At 47.9% G+C, this 21105-nt stretch overlaps 1 protein-coding gene across 6 annotated transcripts in view; it reads right to left on the bottom strand.

The window, feature by feature from the left end:
- Positions 1-18919, bottom strand: part of FEZ1 (fasciculation and elongation protein zeta 1) — a gene marked incomplete at its 3' end in the record, with an annotated part of 50830 nt that extends 31911 nt beyond the window's left edge. For 2 of the 6 annotated variants that reach the window (XM_081171758.1, XM_081171761.1), the window contains exon 1: positions 8924-9265. In XM_081171758.1, the coding sequence (XP_081027884.1) occupies positions 8924-9234 (311 nt within the window). In that variant the 5' untranslated portion in view covers positions 9235-9265. Of the gene's footprint in view, positions 1-8919; positions 9266-17792; positions 17908-17992; positions 18240-18349 lie in introns of those variants that run through there. The other 4 variants (XM_081171759.1, XM_081171760.1, XM_081171757.1 and 1 more) reach the window with 4 other exon arrangements.
- Positions 18920-21105: the final 2186 nt, after the last annotated feature.

Here is a 21105-nt window from a genome sequence, read left to right as displayed (position 1 = left end):
ATATTTTGCAACTAAGAGAACTGAAGTTCTTTAATAATGAAGTTCTTTAGATGCAGCCAAATGGTTGCAATCATTAAAATGCTTGTTTCAAACACTCTATTCAGATTAACCCTGCCATTCCAAAAGAGTAGAGTAAACAATAAGTTTTCTTAACAGTACCAGTAGACCAGTCACTATGATTCTTGTTTTAACAGACATGAGAATTGAAGCAGAGAAATCTTGGCATATTTTGGTTTGATGCCTGATCCCCCAAAGAAGGCAGTAAGGCAGGTCAGGAATTGCAGAACCACAGATAGCTCCAAGTTAGCAACTTGCCCATCAAAGGTTGAGATGCAGGCAAAGCATCTCTAAGATTCTACCCTCAAGGGGAGGGACTATAACTCAGTACATGAATGCATGCTTTTCCTCTCAAATGACAAGTTCAATCCCTGGCATCTCCAGCTGAAATTGTCAAGCAGTTGGACCTTCTGCCCCAAACCCTGTCAATTTGCACCCTTGTTAAAATCAGCTACAGCTAAAGCTCTTAGGAGCGCTCAGCCCAAGCTTGCTTTCGTCATTCTTGTATCTGAATTGTTTCCCAGTGGCGTCTCCCACCACTAGACCATTCAGTGTGTCATTGTTTGGCGGCATCACCAAAGCAGATGGCTTGCGGGAAAAGGCTTCTGATAAACTTGAATGTCACCTGCTGCAAACCAGTCCAAAACCGGATGCTTGGGCCTTGGTACCCAAAGCCCAGAACGTTCTCTCCAACGTTCAGAACTTCCTGCCTGTTACCTGGCACTTGCCACCTCTGCTTCTCACACCCCTGCTGCTGCCACATGACTTGTTTGCAGTGAAACAGCCCAGTGGCTGCCATGTTTGCTGCTATAGGACCACTACTTTGATCATGCACACATGCACAAAGTAACATGCAGGACCAGCATGGGCATGGCAGCAGGACCCATATAACACCGCACACACAAGGGGGAGCGATATGCTGACCCCAACCTTATATACAACTTGATCACAAGAATTTATCATTTAGGTTATTCTGTCTAGATCTGAATTTTTTAACCATATGTTGTTGGACTATGACTCCCCTCATCCTCACACAGTTTAGCCAGTTATTAGGGATGATGGGAGTTGTAATTCAACAACATCTGGGAGCACAAGGGTGAAGAACATTGGTCTAGATGATGTGGCGAGCTCACCACTCATATGAGCTCACTCATAAATGTGTCATTTCTATGCATAAGTGGCTATCTTGATGGCATATATAAACAGCTCAGGACCACAATACCTCAAGGACTGTCTCTTCCCAAATGAACCTATCCAGACCCTGAGATCATCTTCTGAGGCCCTCCTTCGTGTGCCTCCTCCTCAAGAGGTCAGGAGGGGGGCAACACAAGAATGGGCTTTCTCTGCAGTGGCTCCCCATCTGTGAAATGCTCTCCCCAGGGAAGTTCGCCTGGTGCCTTCATTGTACACCTTTAGGTGCCAGGCAGAAACGTTCCTTTTTAACCAGGCCTTTGGTTGATCTGATTTACATCCTATGCCAGATATGTCCAAAGTCCGTTTCAGGGGCCTAATTCAGCCTGCCGGTCGATTTAAACCGGCCCCCATGGCAGTATATGTCTTGGGGTAAAATCCAAAAAAAAAGCTCAGCGACATCAATCTTAAAAAAACCTCAACAATTTTGGTCTGCCCTCATGTATGTTCACTTCATTAAATCTGGCACTCTTTGGAAAAAGTTTGGACACCCCTGAATGCCCTTTAAAATGTGGGGGGGTGCTATTGGGTTGTTGTTTTTATTTTTATTATGTATTTTGTGGTTTTATATCTTGTTTTTATTTTGTGAACTGCCCTGAGACCCCTGGGTAAAGGGCGGTATATACCGTATTTTTTGCACCATAACACTCACTTTTTTCCTCCTAGAAAGTAAGGGGAAATGTCTGTGCGTGTTATGGAGGGAATGCCTACGGGTGGCGGGGGGGATCTGCTGCAGTCATGAGCAGAGGATCCATGGTTCCCCTTCCTTCCCTCCTCCGAGGCTCGCTTTGAAACAGCAAAGCGGGAGAAGAGCCGCTGAGTGGGGAGGAGACAGGGACAGAGAGCCTGCTTCTTTAAAGGAGCAAAGCGGGAGAGGAGGGGAGCCGCTTACAGGAGTGTAAGCGGCTCCTGTCCGGTTGGCTCCTTTAAAGCAAGCAGGCTCTCTGTCCCTCTCTCCTCCCCACTCAGCTCGCTACATAGCAGCAAAGTTTTTCAGCTCGCTAAGCCGGGGATGAGCAGGGAGGAGGGAGAAAAGCAGAGCCTGCTTGCTTTAAAGGAGCAAAGCGGGAGAGGAGAGGAGCCTTCTCCCCTTATACCCCTCTTCTTCATTATTAGCAGCATCCTTCTCTACCCACCCCACGTGTGCTTCTTCTCCGCTTAAACCCCTCTTCTGCATTATTAGCAGCATCCTTCTCCACACACCCCACGCATGCTCCTTGTCCCTTGAGTGCTTTTCCTTCCCTCCCCACTTAAAATGTGGTTACAAAGCACAGATCCACATGGATCCTCAGGATTTTTGCACTGGGTCACCCCAAATTCACCATCAGATCACAGAGCATGTCCATGGCTACAGCTTGTACCACAAAAATCATACATCCACTGTTTCATTTAGAATATTTTTTTGTTTGTTTTCCTCCTCTAAAAACTACATGCGTGTTATGGTCGGGTGCGTGTTATAGAGCGAAAAATACAGTAAATTTAATTAATAATAATATGGATTGGTATAAGTAGTAGCATTTTTTTCAGATCATTGTGCCCAGTCAACTACACTGCTGAGGCATCTTCCAAAGCTCTGATATCCAATTGTCAGCTCCCCACCATGCATTCTCCCCTCTGTCTTCAGTGCTTTCATACAAAGCTTGACTGGGGCTCTGCAGATAGCAAGAACAGTCAGAGGCACCAGGTGGCCACCAAAATAGAGGGGGCCGGCTGTCAACGTCACACATATTGTGCACGTTTGTGAGGAGGAGCTGGCCACTGGACCTGTGATGCACAACACACAACATACGCAGGGCCACCTCAGGATTGAGGGGGCTCAGTCCCCTTAAAACAAATATTGAGGGGGCTGAGGTGTCTTTGGCCCCCTAGAGTTGGTGTGTCTGACAGCAGTAGTAAAAAATATGGTCCTACTTGAGTCCCCCCTCTAACATTTAGGTGCCTAAGCAATTCTCTTCTTTAGATGCAGAACCATTAGTAGATGTTTTCTTGTAGGTAAAAGCAAACCAGTCTCTGCCCAAATCTTCTAAGCTTGAGCTGCAGAGACACAGCTCACATTCATCTTTATGGCACAAAAAGACCGATGGGAAAGAAGCCCTAGAACAATGATACTAATGAAAAGGCATTTGACATGATGCGCCCACTCACACAGGCATCGAAAATATACTCGTGCCTCTTTTTAACTTCCAAATATTTAGCATCCACGAGCTGTTCAGGGTTTAAAAATTTGTATTCTCATGCAGTTCATCCATACTGGGACTGCAACTAGGGCGGCTGCTAACACTTCATGCCCCAAAGGAGGAAACGCATCACACACCCAAAAGGCAAACATTTGCATGCAATTTATACGTGCTAATTTATTTGCAGATTTAGAAATGATTTCTATAATTTAAATAGAAATACAATATATTTCACCAGCGCAGTTGCATGATATCAATTTTTTAGTATGTCAACATCCTCACTGTGGAACTCCCTGGCTCTTGACATCAGACAGGAACCTTTGCTGTACTGTTTTTTGTTTTGTTTTTGTTTTGATATTTGGTTTTTGGTGCAGCTTAGACATGCTGGCCACATGACCCAGAAGCTGTACGCCGGCTCCCTCGGCCAGTAAAGCAAGATGAGCGCCGCAACCCCAGAGTCAGCCACGACTGGACCTAATGGTCAGGAGTCCCTTTACCTTTACCTATCCAAGCACACAGATGTTGACACGTTTTAATCTCTCTTCCTGTTAATTTTAGTTTTAATGTTTTCAATTAACTATTTTCATAACGGTAATTACCATCTCTTGCAAACTGCTTAGTGGCATATAATTTTTCTTAAATCGGTAAGTGGAGCAGGTGACCTGGAGGCCAACTAAAATTGCAGATTAACATTTAAGCATATTCAATGCACATTTAAAGCACATGACTTCTCCCAAAGAATCCTGGGAACAGGGGTCTCCTAACAACAACTCTCAGTCCCCAACAAATTATCTGGGAGAAGCCATGGCTGTTCAAAAGTGGTATCATAGCACTTTAAATGTGACTGCGGCTGTAATTTTCTTTAACTCCTACTATTTTTGTTGCTGTTAAACACTTTAAATTTGGGGGAAAGTGGGCTTTTCAAGGACAGATCCACCTTTGAGGGGACCCTCCTTTTCTATGTCCCCTCCCAACAATGGTCAGCTTTCTGCAGACACTGGGTGTGCTAAGTCCTCACTGGTTAGGTAAAGGTAAAGGGACCCCTGACCATTAGGTCCAGTCATGTCTGACTGGGGTTGTGGCGCTCATCTCGCTTTATTGGCCGAGGGAGCCGGCGTACAGCTTCCGGGTCATGTGTACAGCATGACTAAGCCGCTTCTGGCGAACCAGAGCAGTGCACGGAAACGCCGTTTACCTTCCCGCCAGAGTGGTACCTATTTATGTACTTGCACTTTGACGTGCTTTTGAACTGCTAGGTTGGCAGGAGCAGGGAACGAGCAACGGGAGCTCACCCTGTCGCGGGGATTTGAACCGCCAACCTTCTGATCGGCAAGTCCTAGGCTGTGTGGTTTAACCCACAGCGCCACCCGCGTCCCTCCTCACTGGTTGGTTTGTCTTGATTTTTTTCCCCTTCAATGTATTTTTTCTGCTTCTACAAATTTTAGGGTTCCCTTTAGTGTGCCAGTACCGTCCCTCTTGTTTCCCAGTTGCCCTGTTTTGGCTCCAGAAGCATTACAATTCAGCCTTCATCGTATCTCAGCGTCTGAGTTCACAATTCATATCTATTATCTGAACGTCGATAGACTTCTCCATGATTTTTCTCTTGGTGCTATTCTTGCCACACAAATTATTAAAGTGGGGGACAGATCACACAGCACAGATGACCACTTCCGTCAAACCAGAAGGCTGCTCATCGTTTAATTCAGGGGTCAGCAACCTTTTTCAGCCATGGGCCGGCCCACCATGTGGTGGGCAGGACTATATTTTGGTAAAAAAATATAAATACCTGTGCCCCACAAATAACCCAGAGATGCACTTTAATTAAAGGCACACATTCTACTCATGTAAAAACACCAGGAAGGCTTCACAAGTAACCCATAGGTGCATTTTAAATAAAAGGACACATTCTACTCTTGTAAAAACACGCTGATTCCTGAACCATCCGCGGTCTGGATTTAGAAGGCGATTGGGCCGCATCCGGCCCCTGGGCCTTAGGTTGCCTACTCCTGGTTTAAATGCATCTCATATTATTATACAATCACAATGGTATCTGCATAATATTTGTGCAGACAGCTGATACGGAGGAAGGATCTTCACTGTTTCGACAGCCAAAGCAAACCTAGGATCCTTTTCATGGAAGGAAGCATAAATTCTCTTTGTTTTGTACTACAACGACCAGATTTTCATTTTCTTTTTCTTTCAGCTGTTGAATCTGTTGCTTCCCTGTTTGGCTCCTTGCAGCTGGCAGAAGTCTCCCCACCCACCCTTTGCTTAACCCCATCAATGTTTTGCCTCTCCTGAATAGACATGTTGTTTACTAGTATAGAGACATATCAGAAGAACCTCATGTTTTCCCAAAACTCAGTTACACAAAACACCTTATTGTCCAATAGGAGTGCTCCCACTCCAGGAGAAATCAGTGAGGAAACACACATCTTTCCCCACGGAACTTTATACCAATGGAACTAGTCCTTATGGAGCAAGCCCACTCTCTTTTCTTATTACAGTGGTACCTCGGTTCTCGAACGTAATCCATTCCAGAAGACCGTTCAAGTTCCAAAACGTTTGAAAACTGAGGCGCCAAAGGGCTGTCTGCAAATTCAATTGAGAAAATTGAAAAATACACAGCAGAAGCCATTCAATTTCTGAGGCGCATTCAAAAATGGAAGCATTCACTTCTGGGTTTTCAGCATTCGGGTTCTGAAACATTTGTCAACGGAAACATTCAAGAACCGAGATACCACTGTATTATTATTATTATTATTATTATTATTATTATTACAGTGGTACCTCGGGTTACATACGCTTCAGGTTACATACGCTTCAGGTTACAGACTCCGCAAATCCAGAAATAGTGCTTCAGGTTAAGAACTTTGTTTCAGGATAAGAACAGAAATTGTGCTCCGGCGGCACGGCGGCATCGGGAGGCCCCATTAGCTAAAGTGGTGCTTCAGGTTAAGAACAGTTTCAGGTTAAGAACGGACCTCCGGAATGAATTAAGTACTTAACCTGAGGTACCACTGTACTATTATTATTTATTTCAGGTGCAATGTCCTTGCTTATTAGCTCAAGTTTGCTGCTTCTGAACCAGACTGTTTCCAGGAATGCTCACCTCTTCTGATGTTGTGGATGTGAGGAATATAGGAAGGGGTTGAATCACATCATATAAGAACAGGCCACCAATATATTTGCATTTGCTAATATATATGTGCGCAAATGGAAAGTTAGGAGCAGCTAATAATTTCAATGGAAATGCAACCCCTCTCTCCACAGTGCAGAAGAGTGTGGGGCTAACTCTTGGTAGGCAACTTCAAAGCACCTTCTTGTGGTCCTTTAACCTTCAAAACTTCACCACCCAGACTTGGACCAAACAGCCCATTAACAGCAAACTCCTTCGAAAGCGGGACTGTCCTTTGACATCTTTCAAATATATGCTGCTTTTTCATATAATAAATATCTGGCTCCTCCAGCCACCTCCAGAACTACAGTTCCCAGAGTTCCCAGGCAACTTTCCCCGGCTGCATCAGGCCAATTGCCCATCCAGCCCAACAGCAACTAAAGCCCATATTTACCGTATTTTTCGCACCATAAGACGCACTTTTTCCCCTCCAAAAATGAAGGGGAAATCAGGGTGCGTCTTATGGGGCGAATGCCTGCAAGCCTCGCGCGCCCGGCAGGAGGTCCCACCGGGTGCGCGAGGCTTGGGGCGGCAGCCTGTCGCCCGAAGCACGGGGAGCCCTCTGGAGGGCTCCCCCTGCTTCGGGCGAGTGTCTGCAAGCCTCGCGCACCCGGCAGGAGGTCCCGCCGGGTGCGCGAGGCTTGGGGCGGCAGCGGACTGCTTGCCGGCATGCAGAAGCTTGGGGCGCGCTGACCTCAGCTTGCCCCAAGCTTCTGGATTAGCGCAGGGGTCCGCTAGCCCTGGGAGAGGCGCCCGGCTCTCCCACGCTAGCGGAGACCTTGCCGGCACGCAGAAGCTTGGGGCGCGCTGAGCTCCGCACGCCCCAAGCTCCTGGTGTAGCGCAGCGCACCTGGGGGGGAAATAAAATTTTCTTCCTTTATTTCCCCCCCCAAAATCTAGGTGCGTCTTATGGGCCGGTGCGTCTTATGGGGCGAAAAATACGGTATGTTCTTGTTCTTGTTGTTACTATTAGTCTTTTTCAGTGGTGGCTGGTGTCATGGCACAGAGTCACCTTCTCAACACTGGCATCGTGAAGCTTGCTTGGACATAGCAGAGGCCGAGAGTTCAGGCCTGCACAGAGGCATCCGCTAAGCCAACCTGAGGCACCTGTTGTGGCATCTGCACACCCACAAACCCCTGTCGCCCTGCAATCCACAGCTGTATCAGTAGTGGGAGGGCTGTTCTGCCCTGCATTTTCCTGCGTTTCTTGTACTGCATTTCTATTTAAAGGGACTTGAAGCAGTGTGTGGGAGGGGAGGGGAGGGAAAGCTAAAAATGAAATGAAATATTTCTAATGACATCTTTAAAAGGTAAAGGTACCCCTGCCCGAACGGGTCAGTCTTGACAGACTCTGGGGTTTGTGCGCCCATCTCACTCTATAGGCCGGGAGCCAGCGCTGTCCGCAGACACTTCCGGGTCACGTGGCCAGCGTGACAAAGCTGCATCTGGCGAGCCAGCGCAGCACACGGAACGCCGTTTACCTTCCCGCTGGTAAGCGGTACCTATTTATCTACTTGCACCCGGGGGTGCTTTCGAACTGCTAGGTTGGCAGGCGCTGGGACCGAGCAGCGGGAGCGCACCCCGCCGCGGGGATTCGAACCGCCGACCTTTCGATCGGCAAGCCCTAGGCGCTGAGGCTTTTACCCACAGCGCCACCCGCGTCCCGCAATGACATCTTTAGGTGTTTTTAAAACTTCTTGCAAAGTACCTTGCAAAGGCAGCATGGCCTGAATGGAGGCAATTTATTCAGTAAATAAATAAAGCAATATGGTAGAGATCAAGAACCTGGTTTAAATTAGAGAGCAAAATGAAGAAAAGCACGGGAAGCAGAAGGAAAGAAAGAAAAGGGAGTGTGGCAGAGAGAGAGAGAGAGAGAGAGAGAGAGAGAGAGAGAGAGAAAGGGGGTCAACTTGCCCACTTTGAGTTCTAGCCCTGAACACTGCCTGTCTGCGGCCTTCAAGAGCAAAAAGGTTTCCTTGGCCTTGTGACATGGCACTTTCTTCTCTCTTCTTTTAGAAGTTTGGGTTTTCACGTTTACAAATCTGCTCTATGAAGAGCGGGGAGTGATAGCCAAGGGCCAACCAACCAGCACTTGAGAATGGAAGAATTGGTTTTATGTGACTGATGCAGAGGCTTAGCCAATCAGTGTTGTGCAACTCCAGATTCTGCACAGAATCAAAATGAAACAGGTTCCCTCTAGAGTTTACTTTGAAGGGATGGGAAAATAGTAGAGTTGTGGGTTTTTTTCTAAATAAGAGCTTACTGCTGACACTATTTACTTCTGTATTTACTTACTACTTCTGACCACTGATCTACTTACTCCTCATCCTGCAGATTTTCCTCCTCTTCTTGTATCTGGAGCTGGTTTTTCACAGGGGCCAAGTTTTCAGTTTTGGCATTGTAATTCCGAAAGCAGACATTGAGCTTCTCGTCAAATTCATTGACCAAATCTTCCATGGACTTGAAGCTGATGATCTCAGAGGAGAAGTTCTCAAGCTCAGAAAGGGAGGGGTCTTCCAAATGCCGAGGAGAGGAGCCATAAAAATAATGAGATTTCTCTTCCCGGTCTTCAATGTAGCACGGCCTCAGATCTTCAAACTCTTCATCCAGGCTTACCAGAGGGGCTTCCATCTTCGGCAGCCTAATGGAAGAGGGGAGACTTCTGGAACACAAAGGACATTAATGAGCCAATAGCAGTAGACATTCAATGGTGCAAGAACAGCCCTACAGCCATAGGTATGTGTCATTGTAGCATCAGAAATGAGTTACTCTCTAGGGGAGGAACTTTTCAGGATGGAGCATTTCTGCAGCAAAGAAGGAGGACGTCAACTCCCTAGTGCTGTGTTGGTATAAGGACTAGGATTATAATGGGTTAAGACCCAGACAACCCAGAAGGCATTTCCCGCCCCATCTCCCCAAAACAGTACTTCTGCCTTGTCAGGATTCAACCTCAATCTGTTACCCACCATCCATCCTCCAGCCGCCTCCAGACACTCACACAGGACCTTCACCAACTTCACTGGTTCTGATTTGAAAGAGAGCTAGAGCTGGGTGTCATCTGCATACTGATGAACACCCAGCCCAAACCCCCTGATGATCTCTCCCTGCGGCTTCATGTAGATGTTAAAAATCATGGGGGAGAGGACAAAGCCCTGAGGCACCCCACAAGTGAGAGCCCAGGGGTCTGAACACTCATCCCCCACCAACACTTTCTGGACACGGGCCAGGAGGAAGGAGCAGAACCACTGTACAACAGTGCCCCCAGCTCCCAGCTCCTCTAGACGGTCCAGAAGGATTGTCATGACCAATGGTGTCAAAGGCCTCTGAGAGATCCAGCAGGACCAGCTTTCACCTCAGTCCCTGACCTGCCAGGAAGAAGAAGAGTTTGGATTTGATATCCCGCTTTATCACTACCCGAAGGAGTCTCAAAGCGGCTAACATTCTCCTTTCCCTTCCTCCCCCACAACAAACACTGTGTGAGGTGAGTGGGGCTGAGAGACTTCAACGAAGTGTGACTAGCCCAAGGTCACCCAGCAGCTGCATGTGGAGGAGCGGAGACGCGAACCCGGTTCCCCAGATTACGAATCTACTGCTCTTAACCACTTCACCACACTGGCTCTCCAGGGTTAAAACAACAACAACATGGTCCATAAAGGATATTACTCCAGCAATCGTTCAGCTTGCTTCCAAATATCCTGTTTTAATTTGCTATATTTTTGCCTCGTCACCCAATCTGAACCAACTGTGCTGTTAAGCACTTTGGATATTACAACCTTTAAAATGAGTTCATCGAAGCAACATGGGATGCAGCCAAAGATCAGGCCTCCTTATCCCATCTAAAAGAAAGCTGCCCATTTGCCTGCTGTTTCCATCTAGCCATGGTTGCTGGTGGGCGGACAGAGAGCCCAAGCTCTTCTGGGTTAAATCTTCTCCATTGTCACAAAATCCATTACAAATGCGAAGAATCATTTGACCGTCGCTCCGTTTCTGTGACAACCCCGCGCAGCACAAAGAAGCAACTGTTGCTGCCATTTGGGGAGGGGATCTGCATGTCATTTTAAAGCATTCCACAGCTATCCTGAAAGCTGAGCACATGGGGATGGTAAATGCTTTATTATTTGACGCCTATAGCTCAGAGTGGTGTGCATATGGGCTTTCTACTTCCAGACCAGGCCTTAGACTGGGAGTGGGAGAGAAAATAAGATTCAGATCCCATTTAAAGGCAAGCCTACCTAATTCACAAAGGGACGCGGGTGGCACTGTGGGTTAAACCACAGAGCCTAGGACTTGCCGATCAGAAGGTCGGTGGTTCGAATCCCCGCAACGGGGTGAGCTCCCGTTGCTCGGTCCCTGCTCCTGCCAACCTAGCAGTTCAAAAGCACGTCAAAGTGCAAGTAGATAAATAGGTACCACTCTGGCGGGAAGGTAAACGGCGTTTCGCCAGAAGCGGCTTAGTCATGCTGGCCACATGACCTGGAAGTTGTACGCCGGCTCCCTCAGCCAGTAAAGCAAGATGAGCGCCGCAACCCCAGAGTCGTCCACGGCTGGACCTAATGGTCAGGGGTCCCTTTACCTTTGCCTAATTCACACTTGCCAAAATAAGACGTGTTCAATCCTTCAAATTTGCACTTCTCTGAATTTTGCAATGCCGAATAATGCGTACAAAAATGCATATACTAAAGCAGGGGTCAGCAAACTTTTTCAGCAGGGGGCTGGTCCACTGTCCCTCAGACCTTGTGGGGGGGGCGGACTATATTTTGGAGGGGGGAAATGGACGAATTCCTATGCCCCACAAATAACCCAGAGATGCATTTTAATTAAAAGGACACATTCTACTCATGTAAAAACACGCTGATTCCTGGACCATTCCGCAGGCCGGATTTAGAAGGCAATTGGGCCAGATCTGGCCCCCAGGCCTTAGTTTGCCTACCCATGTACTAAAGGGTTTGGTGTGCACATGAATGCATATATGAGTAGAAACAAAATACAAAAATTGGGGGGGGGGGAATTGCCTTGCAAAAATGTACATATTAGGGGAAATGGCAAGAGAATAATAGAACTGCAGAGTTGGAATGGGACCATGAGGGTTCTCTAGTCCAATCCCCTGCAGTGAAGGAATCTTTTGCCCAGCGTTGGGATCGAACCCACGACCCGGAGATGAAGAGTCTCATTCACACAAAAATGGCGATGAATTTTCACGCACACTACTAAAAACACACATAAATCAATGTGGAAATGTGGAGAACTGAACCTAAAATTGTGGGGCGGCAGGAAAGGGGGAGAGATGAGAAACTTAAGAGAAACCGAAAGTGACATATTCAGCTATTCCTACTTTGGACCAAGGATGGGAACATTGTAAGCTTGCTAGGACAAATGAAGTAGCATTAGTCAGACTGACATTTTTAAGAGAGAGAGAGAGGAAGATTTGTAGACTGCTTCGTCACAAAACTCTATAAGCGATATACATTATAGAGCAGGAGTGGTGTAGTGGTTAATAGTGGTGGACTTGTAATCTGGTGAACCGGATTCGATTCCCCTCTCCTCCACATGCAGCTGCTGGGTGACCTTGGGCTAGTCCCACTTCTCTGACGTCTCTCAGCCCCACTCACCTCACAGAGTGTTTGTTGTGAGGGAGGAAGGAAAAGGAGAATGTTAGCCGCTTTGAGACTCCTTCGGGTAGTGATAAAGCGGGATATCATATCCAAACTCTTCTTATAAATCCCACACCTGTCTACCAGAGGCAAACAGGACACTGCTCTACCAACATCAGTCCGCTCCCAGACACCTCCAACCTTTGTTACTCATTTCTTACAACCACCCCAGCAGGCCTGGCTGCCAACTTCCTCCTCCTGAGTCCAAGTTTTTCCTTTTTAGAATTCAGTTAAGAGCAGTGGTTCTCAACCTGTGGGTCCCCAGATGTTGTTGGACTACAACTCCCACCATCCCTGAGCTCTGGTCTTGCTAGCTAGGGGTGATGGGAGTTGTAGTTCAACAACATCTGGGGACCCACAGGTTGAGACAGGCTGGTTTAGAAGGACTTAAACAGAGGCAAGTCCCTCTAAACTTAATGGGACTTATTGCAGGGAAGTGTGAAAAGGACCACAGTCCATTCATGCTGCACATTTGATGGACCTTACAGTGGTACCTCGGGTTAAGTACTTAATTCGTTCCAGAGGTCTGTACTTAACCTGAAACTGTTCTTAACCTGAAGCACACTTTAGCTAATGGGGCCTCCCACTGCTGCCACGCCACCGGAGCACAATTTCTGTTCTCATCCGGAAGCAAAGTTCTTAACCCGAGGTACTATTTCTGGGTTAGCGGAGTCTGTAACCTGAAGCGTATGTAACCTGAAGCGTACGTAACCCGAGGTACCACTGTATTTCCAAGAAAGAGTTCTGGAGACTGAAGTTTACCCCTCACAGGGTTACTGTTCCCAGCAATCCTTAGCAAACGACAGCGCCCAGAATTCTTTGAGGGGGGGAAATGTGCTTGGAAGCTGCTCAGGAGTTCGCTCCAGCCAAGTGTTTATTATTACAAAAGGCTCTGTGCCAAGACACCTGCATCCTAATCCGTAATACCGCTCCATGTCTTGTTCCCCTTCCAGCCCACCCGCAACAATAGCTATTCCTCTGCCTTGCATCAGAAACCTTTATTATTCCAGTCCTGAACTCTTTCACACAGCTCCTGCCAACAACTAGGAGGGACAGGGTGGGGGCAGAGAGAGAGAGAGAGAGTTTTTGTCCGTTCAACTGTGTTATGCATAGAGGCCAAGACATCTTCAGCTCCCTCTCCACTCCTGGCCACTGACCTTCCTGGCCCCTTGATCTTTAATTTTATCTACCTTCGTCTTGAATTCCCATAAAAGGGCCCCTCGCCGGTAGCAGGAATGACCTCCAATTCCAAGGGGACACATGGCTTCTGGGCAGGCAGCAGAGCAGAAGCAGGGCTTCCGATGCGCTGCTTCATTTCACTGCTCAAATTCCCTTTGGCCCAATGTGATGCGACAGAAGCAAGCTGAAGGTGGAAGTCAAAGGATAAGCGGAAAGCGGAAAATATTTCCATGAAATCGCTACTGGTTCCTCCCTGCTTTTCACTTTGACAAGCTCCCAAGTACTGAGAGAGGGAGAGAGCGGGAGAGCATCTGCTTAGCAAGCAGGTCACGGGTTCGAATCCCTGCATCTCTAGGTAGGGCCGAAATCCAGTCTGAAATCCCAGAAAGGCACTGCCAGACAAATTTTCAATTTTTTATTCTGTATGTATGTATGTCTGTCTGTATGTATGTATGTATAATTTCTATACTGCCCTATACCCAAAGGTCTCATTGCGGTTCACATAAAATATCAAATACATAAAAACAAAATAAAACCAACAACCCAATAAATAAATAAAAAAACCCAAAAGAGCCAGCATTTTTAAAAAGGGTATAGGATGTAGATCAAGTCAGGCTAAGGCCTGGTTGAAAAGGAACATTTTTGCCTGGCGCCTAAAAGTGTTTAGTGAAGGCGCCAGTTGAAGTTCCCTGGGGAGAGCATTCCACAGATGGGGAGCCACCACAGAGAAGGCCCATTCTCGTGTTGCCACCCTCCTGACCTTTCGTGGAGGAGGCATATGAAGTGGGGGGCTCAGAAGATGATCTCAGGGGCCAGGTAGGTTCATATGGCAAGAGGCGGTCCCTGAGGTATTGTGGCCCTGAGGCATTTAAGGCTTTATAGGTCAAAACCAGCACTTTGAATTGGGCCCGGAAACTAATTGGTAGCCAGTGCAGTTGGACCAGGATTAGTATAATATGCTCAAACCGTCTTGTTCCGGTGAGCAACCTGGCCACTGAATTCTGCACCAGGTGAAGTTTCCAAGCCCTATGCAGGTTCAGGTGTGGGAGTCTTGGGCCGTCCAGATGTTGCCAAGCAAAAACAAGCATCATACCCCTCTCTACGCTCCATCCCAGAATGGAAGAGGCATTTTCAGAGTTCTGGGACACAATCCAGCCTGACAAAAGCGCTAGGGTTGTAAAGCAGAGCCAGAGAGGCCTTTGGGCTGGGGTGAAGGGGTGCAGCCTGGAGAGATTTCCAAGGGCCAAACAGACAGGCCTGGAGGGCCACTTTTAGACCCAGGCCAGAGGTTCCACACTAGTGATCTAGTCCAACCCAGGTTTGGTGCCAGAAGTTGGAACATCCAGGCTGAGGCTCATGCCTTTGTCAGGGGCTCATACTCACATCCCGCCGCCCCCCCCCCCCGACTTTCTGCTCCTCTTTCGCACCATTGCTAATGCCTAGGTGATTGCTGGCTGCCTCCTGACAAGTTAACAGCTGGCAGAAATAGAAAGATGTGCATGGTACCTTGGTTGTCAAACTTAATTGGTTCCAGGAGTCCGTTCAACCAGGGGCGTAGGAGTCCACCCTGGGTGTCATCCCTGAGGGGGTGACAAAATGGCACACTGCGGAGGGGTGGCACTTATCGCGGGGCCTGGCCTGCAGCGCTCCTGAGCCAAGTGTCTCTTCTGAGAGTCACGCGGTGGCTCGGGGCCCCGCGCTGCCTGAAACAGCAACGTGGGGCTTGCATCCGCCAGGCGGACTCTGTGGGCAGCTCGCTGCACTGCCCCTGTGCATGGATCACCACGCCACCCCCCTGGGTGGATCGCCCCACCCCCGCCGCTCCGGGTGCCAAAGCAGCTAGCTACGTCTCTGCATTTGACTCCTGGAACCGTTCGAAAACCAAGGCACAGCTTCCAATTGGCTGCAGGAGCTTCCTGCACTCAATCGGAAGCCACAGGAGCCATATTGGACATTTGGCTTCCAAAAAATGTTTGCAAACCAGAACACTTACTTCTGGGTTTGCAGCGTTCAAGAGCCGATTTGTTCGGGAGCCAAGCCATTCGACAACCAAGGTTGTTGTAGCTGTCGAGGAAATGGCAGCTTCTTTCAGCTTCTGCCTTCTGGAAGACTAAGACTAGCCGCCTGAGAAACAGTTTCTATCCAAATGCGATTTTTGTTTTAAACGCAGTGGAAGGTAGTCTCTGTGGGAGTATATTGTATTTAATTATGGGGTATCGGAGTTGTTAGGGGGTTAACCAGGCTAGGATAGCTGGTATAGCAGGCTTGTTGGTTTTTGAATGTCTGGTGTAGATTTTGTTCAATTTCATTGTTCTGTATGAGACAATGACAATAAAGATATCGTAACGTATTGTATCGTATCGTAAACTCACAGCAGGAAGGACGACAATAGTCAGAGATGGGAACCCACTGGGGATATTTTGCCCAAGTTCCCCTTCCTAAAAGTCTGAAGCCAGCCCTGGTCCAGTTCCTTGCCACACCCTCCTCGATATCCACCCATTTAGAGCTCTTGCTGTCAAACTTACAACTTGGTAATGCTGCAGTGGAGGAAAGGCCATAGCCGAGAGAGAGAGAGAGAGAGAGAGAGAGAGAGAGAGAGAGAGAGAGAGAGAGAGCGCGCATCTGCTTTGCATGAAGGAAGGCTCCAGGTTCAGTCCCTATCAACTCCACATATGTGCCTGTAGCCCTACACATCCACAGACACTCAGTTCAGACAACACAAAACTGACTTCGCTCCCAGTGTTACTTATATCACAGAGAGCCAACACTCTGCATGACGCTACTCTTAAGAAAAATGGTTCCAGATGACTCACGCAAGCAAGCCCTGCCACGTGCTACTACAAGGGAAGGCACTGGGCCTGCCCAACCTCCTGGGCCTGGAGGAAAATTCCATGCAGACCTCAAATGCAATCATCAGTCAACCCACTGTGAGCAAAGTTCATCCCCTAAGCTTGCTGAAATACAAGTCGCCATTTTTTTTGCAACTCAAATTAGAGAATGTCAGTGGGCATGTAGTTAAGACTGGGCATCATCCTTCCCCCTCCAACATTTCATAGAACCAGGCAGGGGCGTGTTTTTATCATCCTACTCTCACAGCAAGTTGAGTTCCCTCTCTGCCACTTTCGCCGTGCAGGAGAGTCTACTCCATCAGTTAAATGCTGCATCAATTTCCCCTAGATATGCTGGGGGGGGGTCGGAGAGAGACATATATCCATGATCCTACAGCAGCTCAGTGACAGTTCAAAATATACCTTGACAACTGCAGGGTAGTGAATGATAGCTGGCATACTGCACGATGCTTTGATGTTTGCGTCCCATTTATGTTTCCACTCCCCCCCCCCCAAACAGAAAGTTTAACTTCTGAGGTCTCTGGAGAGGGAGCTGAACCTTGAAGAATTACAACTCTAGCAATTTACATGAAAAATTTTAGCAACCCTAAGAAAGTAAACAACAAAAACAACAACAAAAACAACTAGGACAAAAAATTACCAAGGGAGGGTACAACCGGAAAACAGGGAGTATCCCATAAAAGAAAGGCACTTGATGTATCTGGGGCTGTCTGCTTCCCCCCCCCCCCCCAATAACCTTTTGATTGGCACAACAAACCTGCAAGGTCCATCACTGTTATTCCCATCATACAGAGCAAGAACTGGGAAACAGGCCTCAAGTCTCCCAGTTCGTGACCTGATGGCTACTACATTAACCCGGCCATGCCACCCAACACCACCCAGTCGATTGGACCGCTCTGTAAGACGCATCCTCTGTAAATGTTGGGTGTCAGGCCCAGAGGTCGAGGTGTAAGGTAGGTGCTTTGTGCTCTATTGTCCCATCATCCCCAGACCACCTCTCCAAATGTGCTCTCCTCGCAGAACATAGAGGCCTCCCCTGGGAATATGTCCAGGGCCACAGAGTACAAGAGGTCACCTTGTTTCGTGAGCCAGCCAAGCAACACAAATACATAACAAAGCCCTTTCCCGATGCTGATCTTGGAAAATGCATGAGCACCAAAAGCCATTGCCAATGCCCCTTCCTTTTTGCCTACACAGCATCCTTTGGTGAAGAGACACAACCTGCCTCCCCTTGCCTGCCCACGGGAACACCCTCCTGCCACAAACATGCCAGCAACGCCCGTCTCTGCACACCACACAAACTTGCTCTTCTTCCTTAGCTGCACCACAAAACACACTTCGCTAGCAGGGCATTGCAGCTCCCTTCCCAACGCTGGAGGAAAACTACAGCAGTTCCCCATTCCCCACACATGCTCTGCGATGCTACGAGCCAGACGCCCTGTATATATCCACCGTCTCCTCTGACTGCCTAAATGTCAAGGAGCATCCACAAAAAGAATTCCGCTCTTACATGCAGTCTTGTAAACAGAACCTCCATTGCCTTGGTAGCAGAAGCATGGGCGGGTTTGTTTTTGTTTTTCTTTCTTTGCAATTCCCCTCCAACGCAATCTTCTTTGTCTCGTACAAAGTACACTCGGTCACATCTCCCAGTCCCTTTGCTCAGGGTCCCAGTCAGCCTCCTGTGCGTACACATGCACACAGATTACCCACCTGTACACACAACTCCTCTCACACCATATACACGAATGCAGAAACCTCTTCTCTCTTTCCAAACAAGCAAGCAATCTTCAGGCGCACGCACTGCTTTCTCCTTAGTCCGACAAGCACAGCTGTGCATGTGCACATATGCAATTGTTCGGCTCCCTCCCTTCCAAACCAGCAATGTTGTTCCATCCAAGCGGCAAAGCTGTCACCACCAGCTTCGGAAATACAGTATGACGTTGGCCTGGCTTTTCGCATCAGACAATAGAAAAGGGCTGCTTAGAAGGCCAGGCACATGAGCAATATCTCCAGCATTATCCCGACCTCCCCCCACCCCACCCCACCCCAATGTCCACAAATACACACCTGAGTGTGGCAGCAACTCTGCTCTTAGCTCAACATCCCATCTGATGGGTCCAGATGACAGAAAGGAGAGGAGAAGGAGGAGGAGGAGGAGACAGGGAGAAAACCAAAAATTATTAGGAGAGCCTGCTGGCAGCTGCCTGCCTGCCTGCCTGCCTGCCTGTCCAGGAACAGTGCTATTCCCAGCCACTCCACTGCCTCCCTTCTCTGCAGAGCTCGGAAAAGCTGTGGGCTCAGCCTCCCTCATCAATATGCAGTAGCTCCAAGGCAATGACACCAACAACACAGTAGCCTCCGATCCAGATTCCAGGCCCCTCTAAAGGCTACCCGGGAGCCAAGGCGCTCGGAGAAGGGGGGCTGACTGCTCCATGGATGCTCACTGAGATCACAAAGGGCAGCCAATTGGGGGAAGGCATTCGCAGCCAGCCCCCCCTGCAATCTTTATCCAAACGCTGAGTCCTGATCAGGCAGTCAACACAACGCTGACAGTGCCCCGTTCCCAGCAGTCTTGCCTTTCCGTATTGAGATGATGGAGTCATCTCAGTACAAAGGAATATTCTCAGCAGCACCAGAGGCCAAGCACATCGGCTCCTAATGAGGCTTCTCCAAGTCTGGGGGAATGCGCCCTTCGCACTAGAGGGAGGAAGCATTGCCGTACAATCTTCTTATGTGTGTGTGAACAGGGAAGATCAGGAGGCGGAACGGTTCAGGTGGAAATAGCTGGCGATATTTCAAAGCCCCATTTCCTTAGCTTCTTCTGAGACAAAACATCTGCACTAGGTGGGGGCAGGAGAGTCACTTGGCTGAGATTTCAAGGTTTTCTTTGGGTGTTGTTGTTTATCGCAGAAGAAATAATAATGTACTTCATCTCTTATCTTTTGTGTTTCATAATAGATTGTGAACAATGTGTTCTGAGACCACAGAATAGAAACCCAGATCAATCAAATACAGTAATGTGCAATCACGGGCTACGCAAGAAGTCTTTCTACTCATCCCTTTTCCTTCACAGGGAAAAGGCTGTTTTTCTGCAATAACACTGCAATATCTAGTTCCGGTAAGAAACCAGGAATCTTGAGATCACATAAGCTGTTTAAAAATTAAGAGCATTTACCAAAAAAATGTTTTAAATATACCTTCCCTTTAAATATACCTTCCCTTTAAATTTAAATTAAATTCCCTTCCCTTTAAATATACATTCTTTTTGGTAAAGCAGCAATGGAAACCCTTTTGGAGACCAAGGGCCGCATTGAACCTTCTTGGGGGCCACATGCTATGGACAGGTGAATCCAGAAGCAAAAATGGGCAGAGCAATGGGGGTGACTCTTACCTTTGTATGGCAGTTGCATTCCTGCCGCACAAGTTGCAGGTTTCTATTATATCCACCCACCCCATCCAGGCAACCAAGGAGCACTATCATGGGACTTCAGACACAGACCAAAATACTCAACGAAGGTGCCATGCAGAGCTGATACAGGGTGTGGCCTGGAGTAAGTTCAGAGGGCAAAATGAAGACTCCTGGAAGGGTGCTTACAACAGCACATAAACTGTAGAACTCACTCCCTCAAGAGGCAGCGGTGGTCGCAACCTTGGGTGGCGTATCAAAAATCGGACAAACTTATAGGAAGCCGTCAATGACTACTAGCTTTGATGGCTATTCTCTGCCTCCAGTTGGGAGTCTCCTGGAAAAGGACATGGCCGGCACTAGGCACAACAAAATTTTGTTGCAGATCTCACTTGTTCCTGCCACAACTGTGTGCTTAAGAAAAAACTGCAATAAAACCTAAGGGGCACAAAAGCGCCCTTTTGCAGGATGAGAGCATATGTGTGCATACAATAGGCTGAGCCTGAATAGAGTTGTGCATATGCAGGCTTCAGAAAAAAATAACCAGCAACAAGGAACAGCCAGAAACGCTGGAAGAATAAGCAGGGGTGGATGGTTAAAGTACAGAAGAAGCTACAATGCAACAAGCCCACAACATTCAGCTTTACATGCTTGGCAAAAAAAAAAGAAGTTTAAACGTAGGTGGACATCCAGGAAGAGAAACTTTGGCAATCCCACCTGCCATTGCACCCAATGTGTTTTGACTATACAGTGGTACCTCAGTTTAAGAACAGCCCGGTTTATGAACTGTTCGGTATACGAACTCCACAAAACCAGAAGTAGTGTTCCAGTTAGCAAATTTTACCTCGGTCTATGAACGGAAGCCGAACGGTGAAAGGACACCGGCGGCAGGAGGCCTCATTAGAGAAAGCACGCCTCAGTTTAAGAACAGTTTCGGTTTAAGAACGGACATCCGGAATGGCTTAAGTTCGTAAACCGAGGTACCACTGTACACGATTTTGGCTTTAGGCACAATGCCCAGAACGTAACCTCTGCGTAAGCTGCTGGCCAACTGTACCGTACTACAGAGGCTGCAGAAATTATTCACGTAATATAAGGGCAGGGCAGGCAACTAGATCAGAGATCACACTGTTTCAGGGCTCCCTGTGAGAAATGGAGGGAGTGTGACCATACCACAGGAATAGATTTGGAGGAGACGTCCCTCACGCAAGTGTTGCAACTGTTCCTTTATTAATTCTGTTTCCTCCTGGAAGAAGGTTAGTGCGGAGAAAACTTTCTTTATGCAACATCAGAGATAAGAATATGGGCCTATTATATACTAACAGCAAGGCCTGTTAGCATGATAAGGCTCTGGGTCTGATCAGCCTTGTACCAAAGTGTCATTCAAAAGCTTGCATACAATACTGAAGTTTGAAAT

This window comes from Podarcis bocagei, assembly GCF_964188305.1.
Source record: "Podarcis bocagei genome assembly, chromosome: 15".
Taxonomy (NCBI): Eukaryota; Metazoa; Chordata; class Lepidosauria; order Squamata; family Lacertidae; genus Podarcis; species Podarcis bocagei.
The sequence above is the reverse complement of the archived record's forward strand: the minus strand, read 5'-3'. Positions and strand labels throughout refer to the sequence as shown.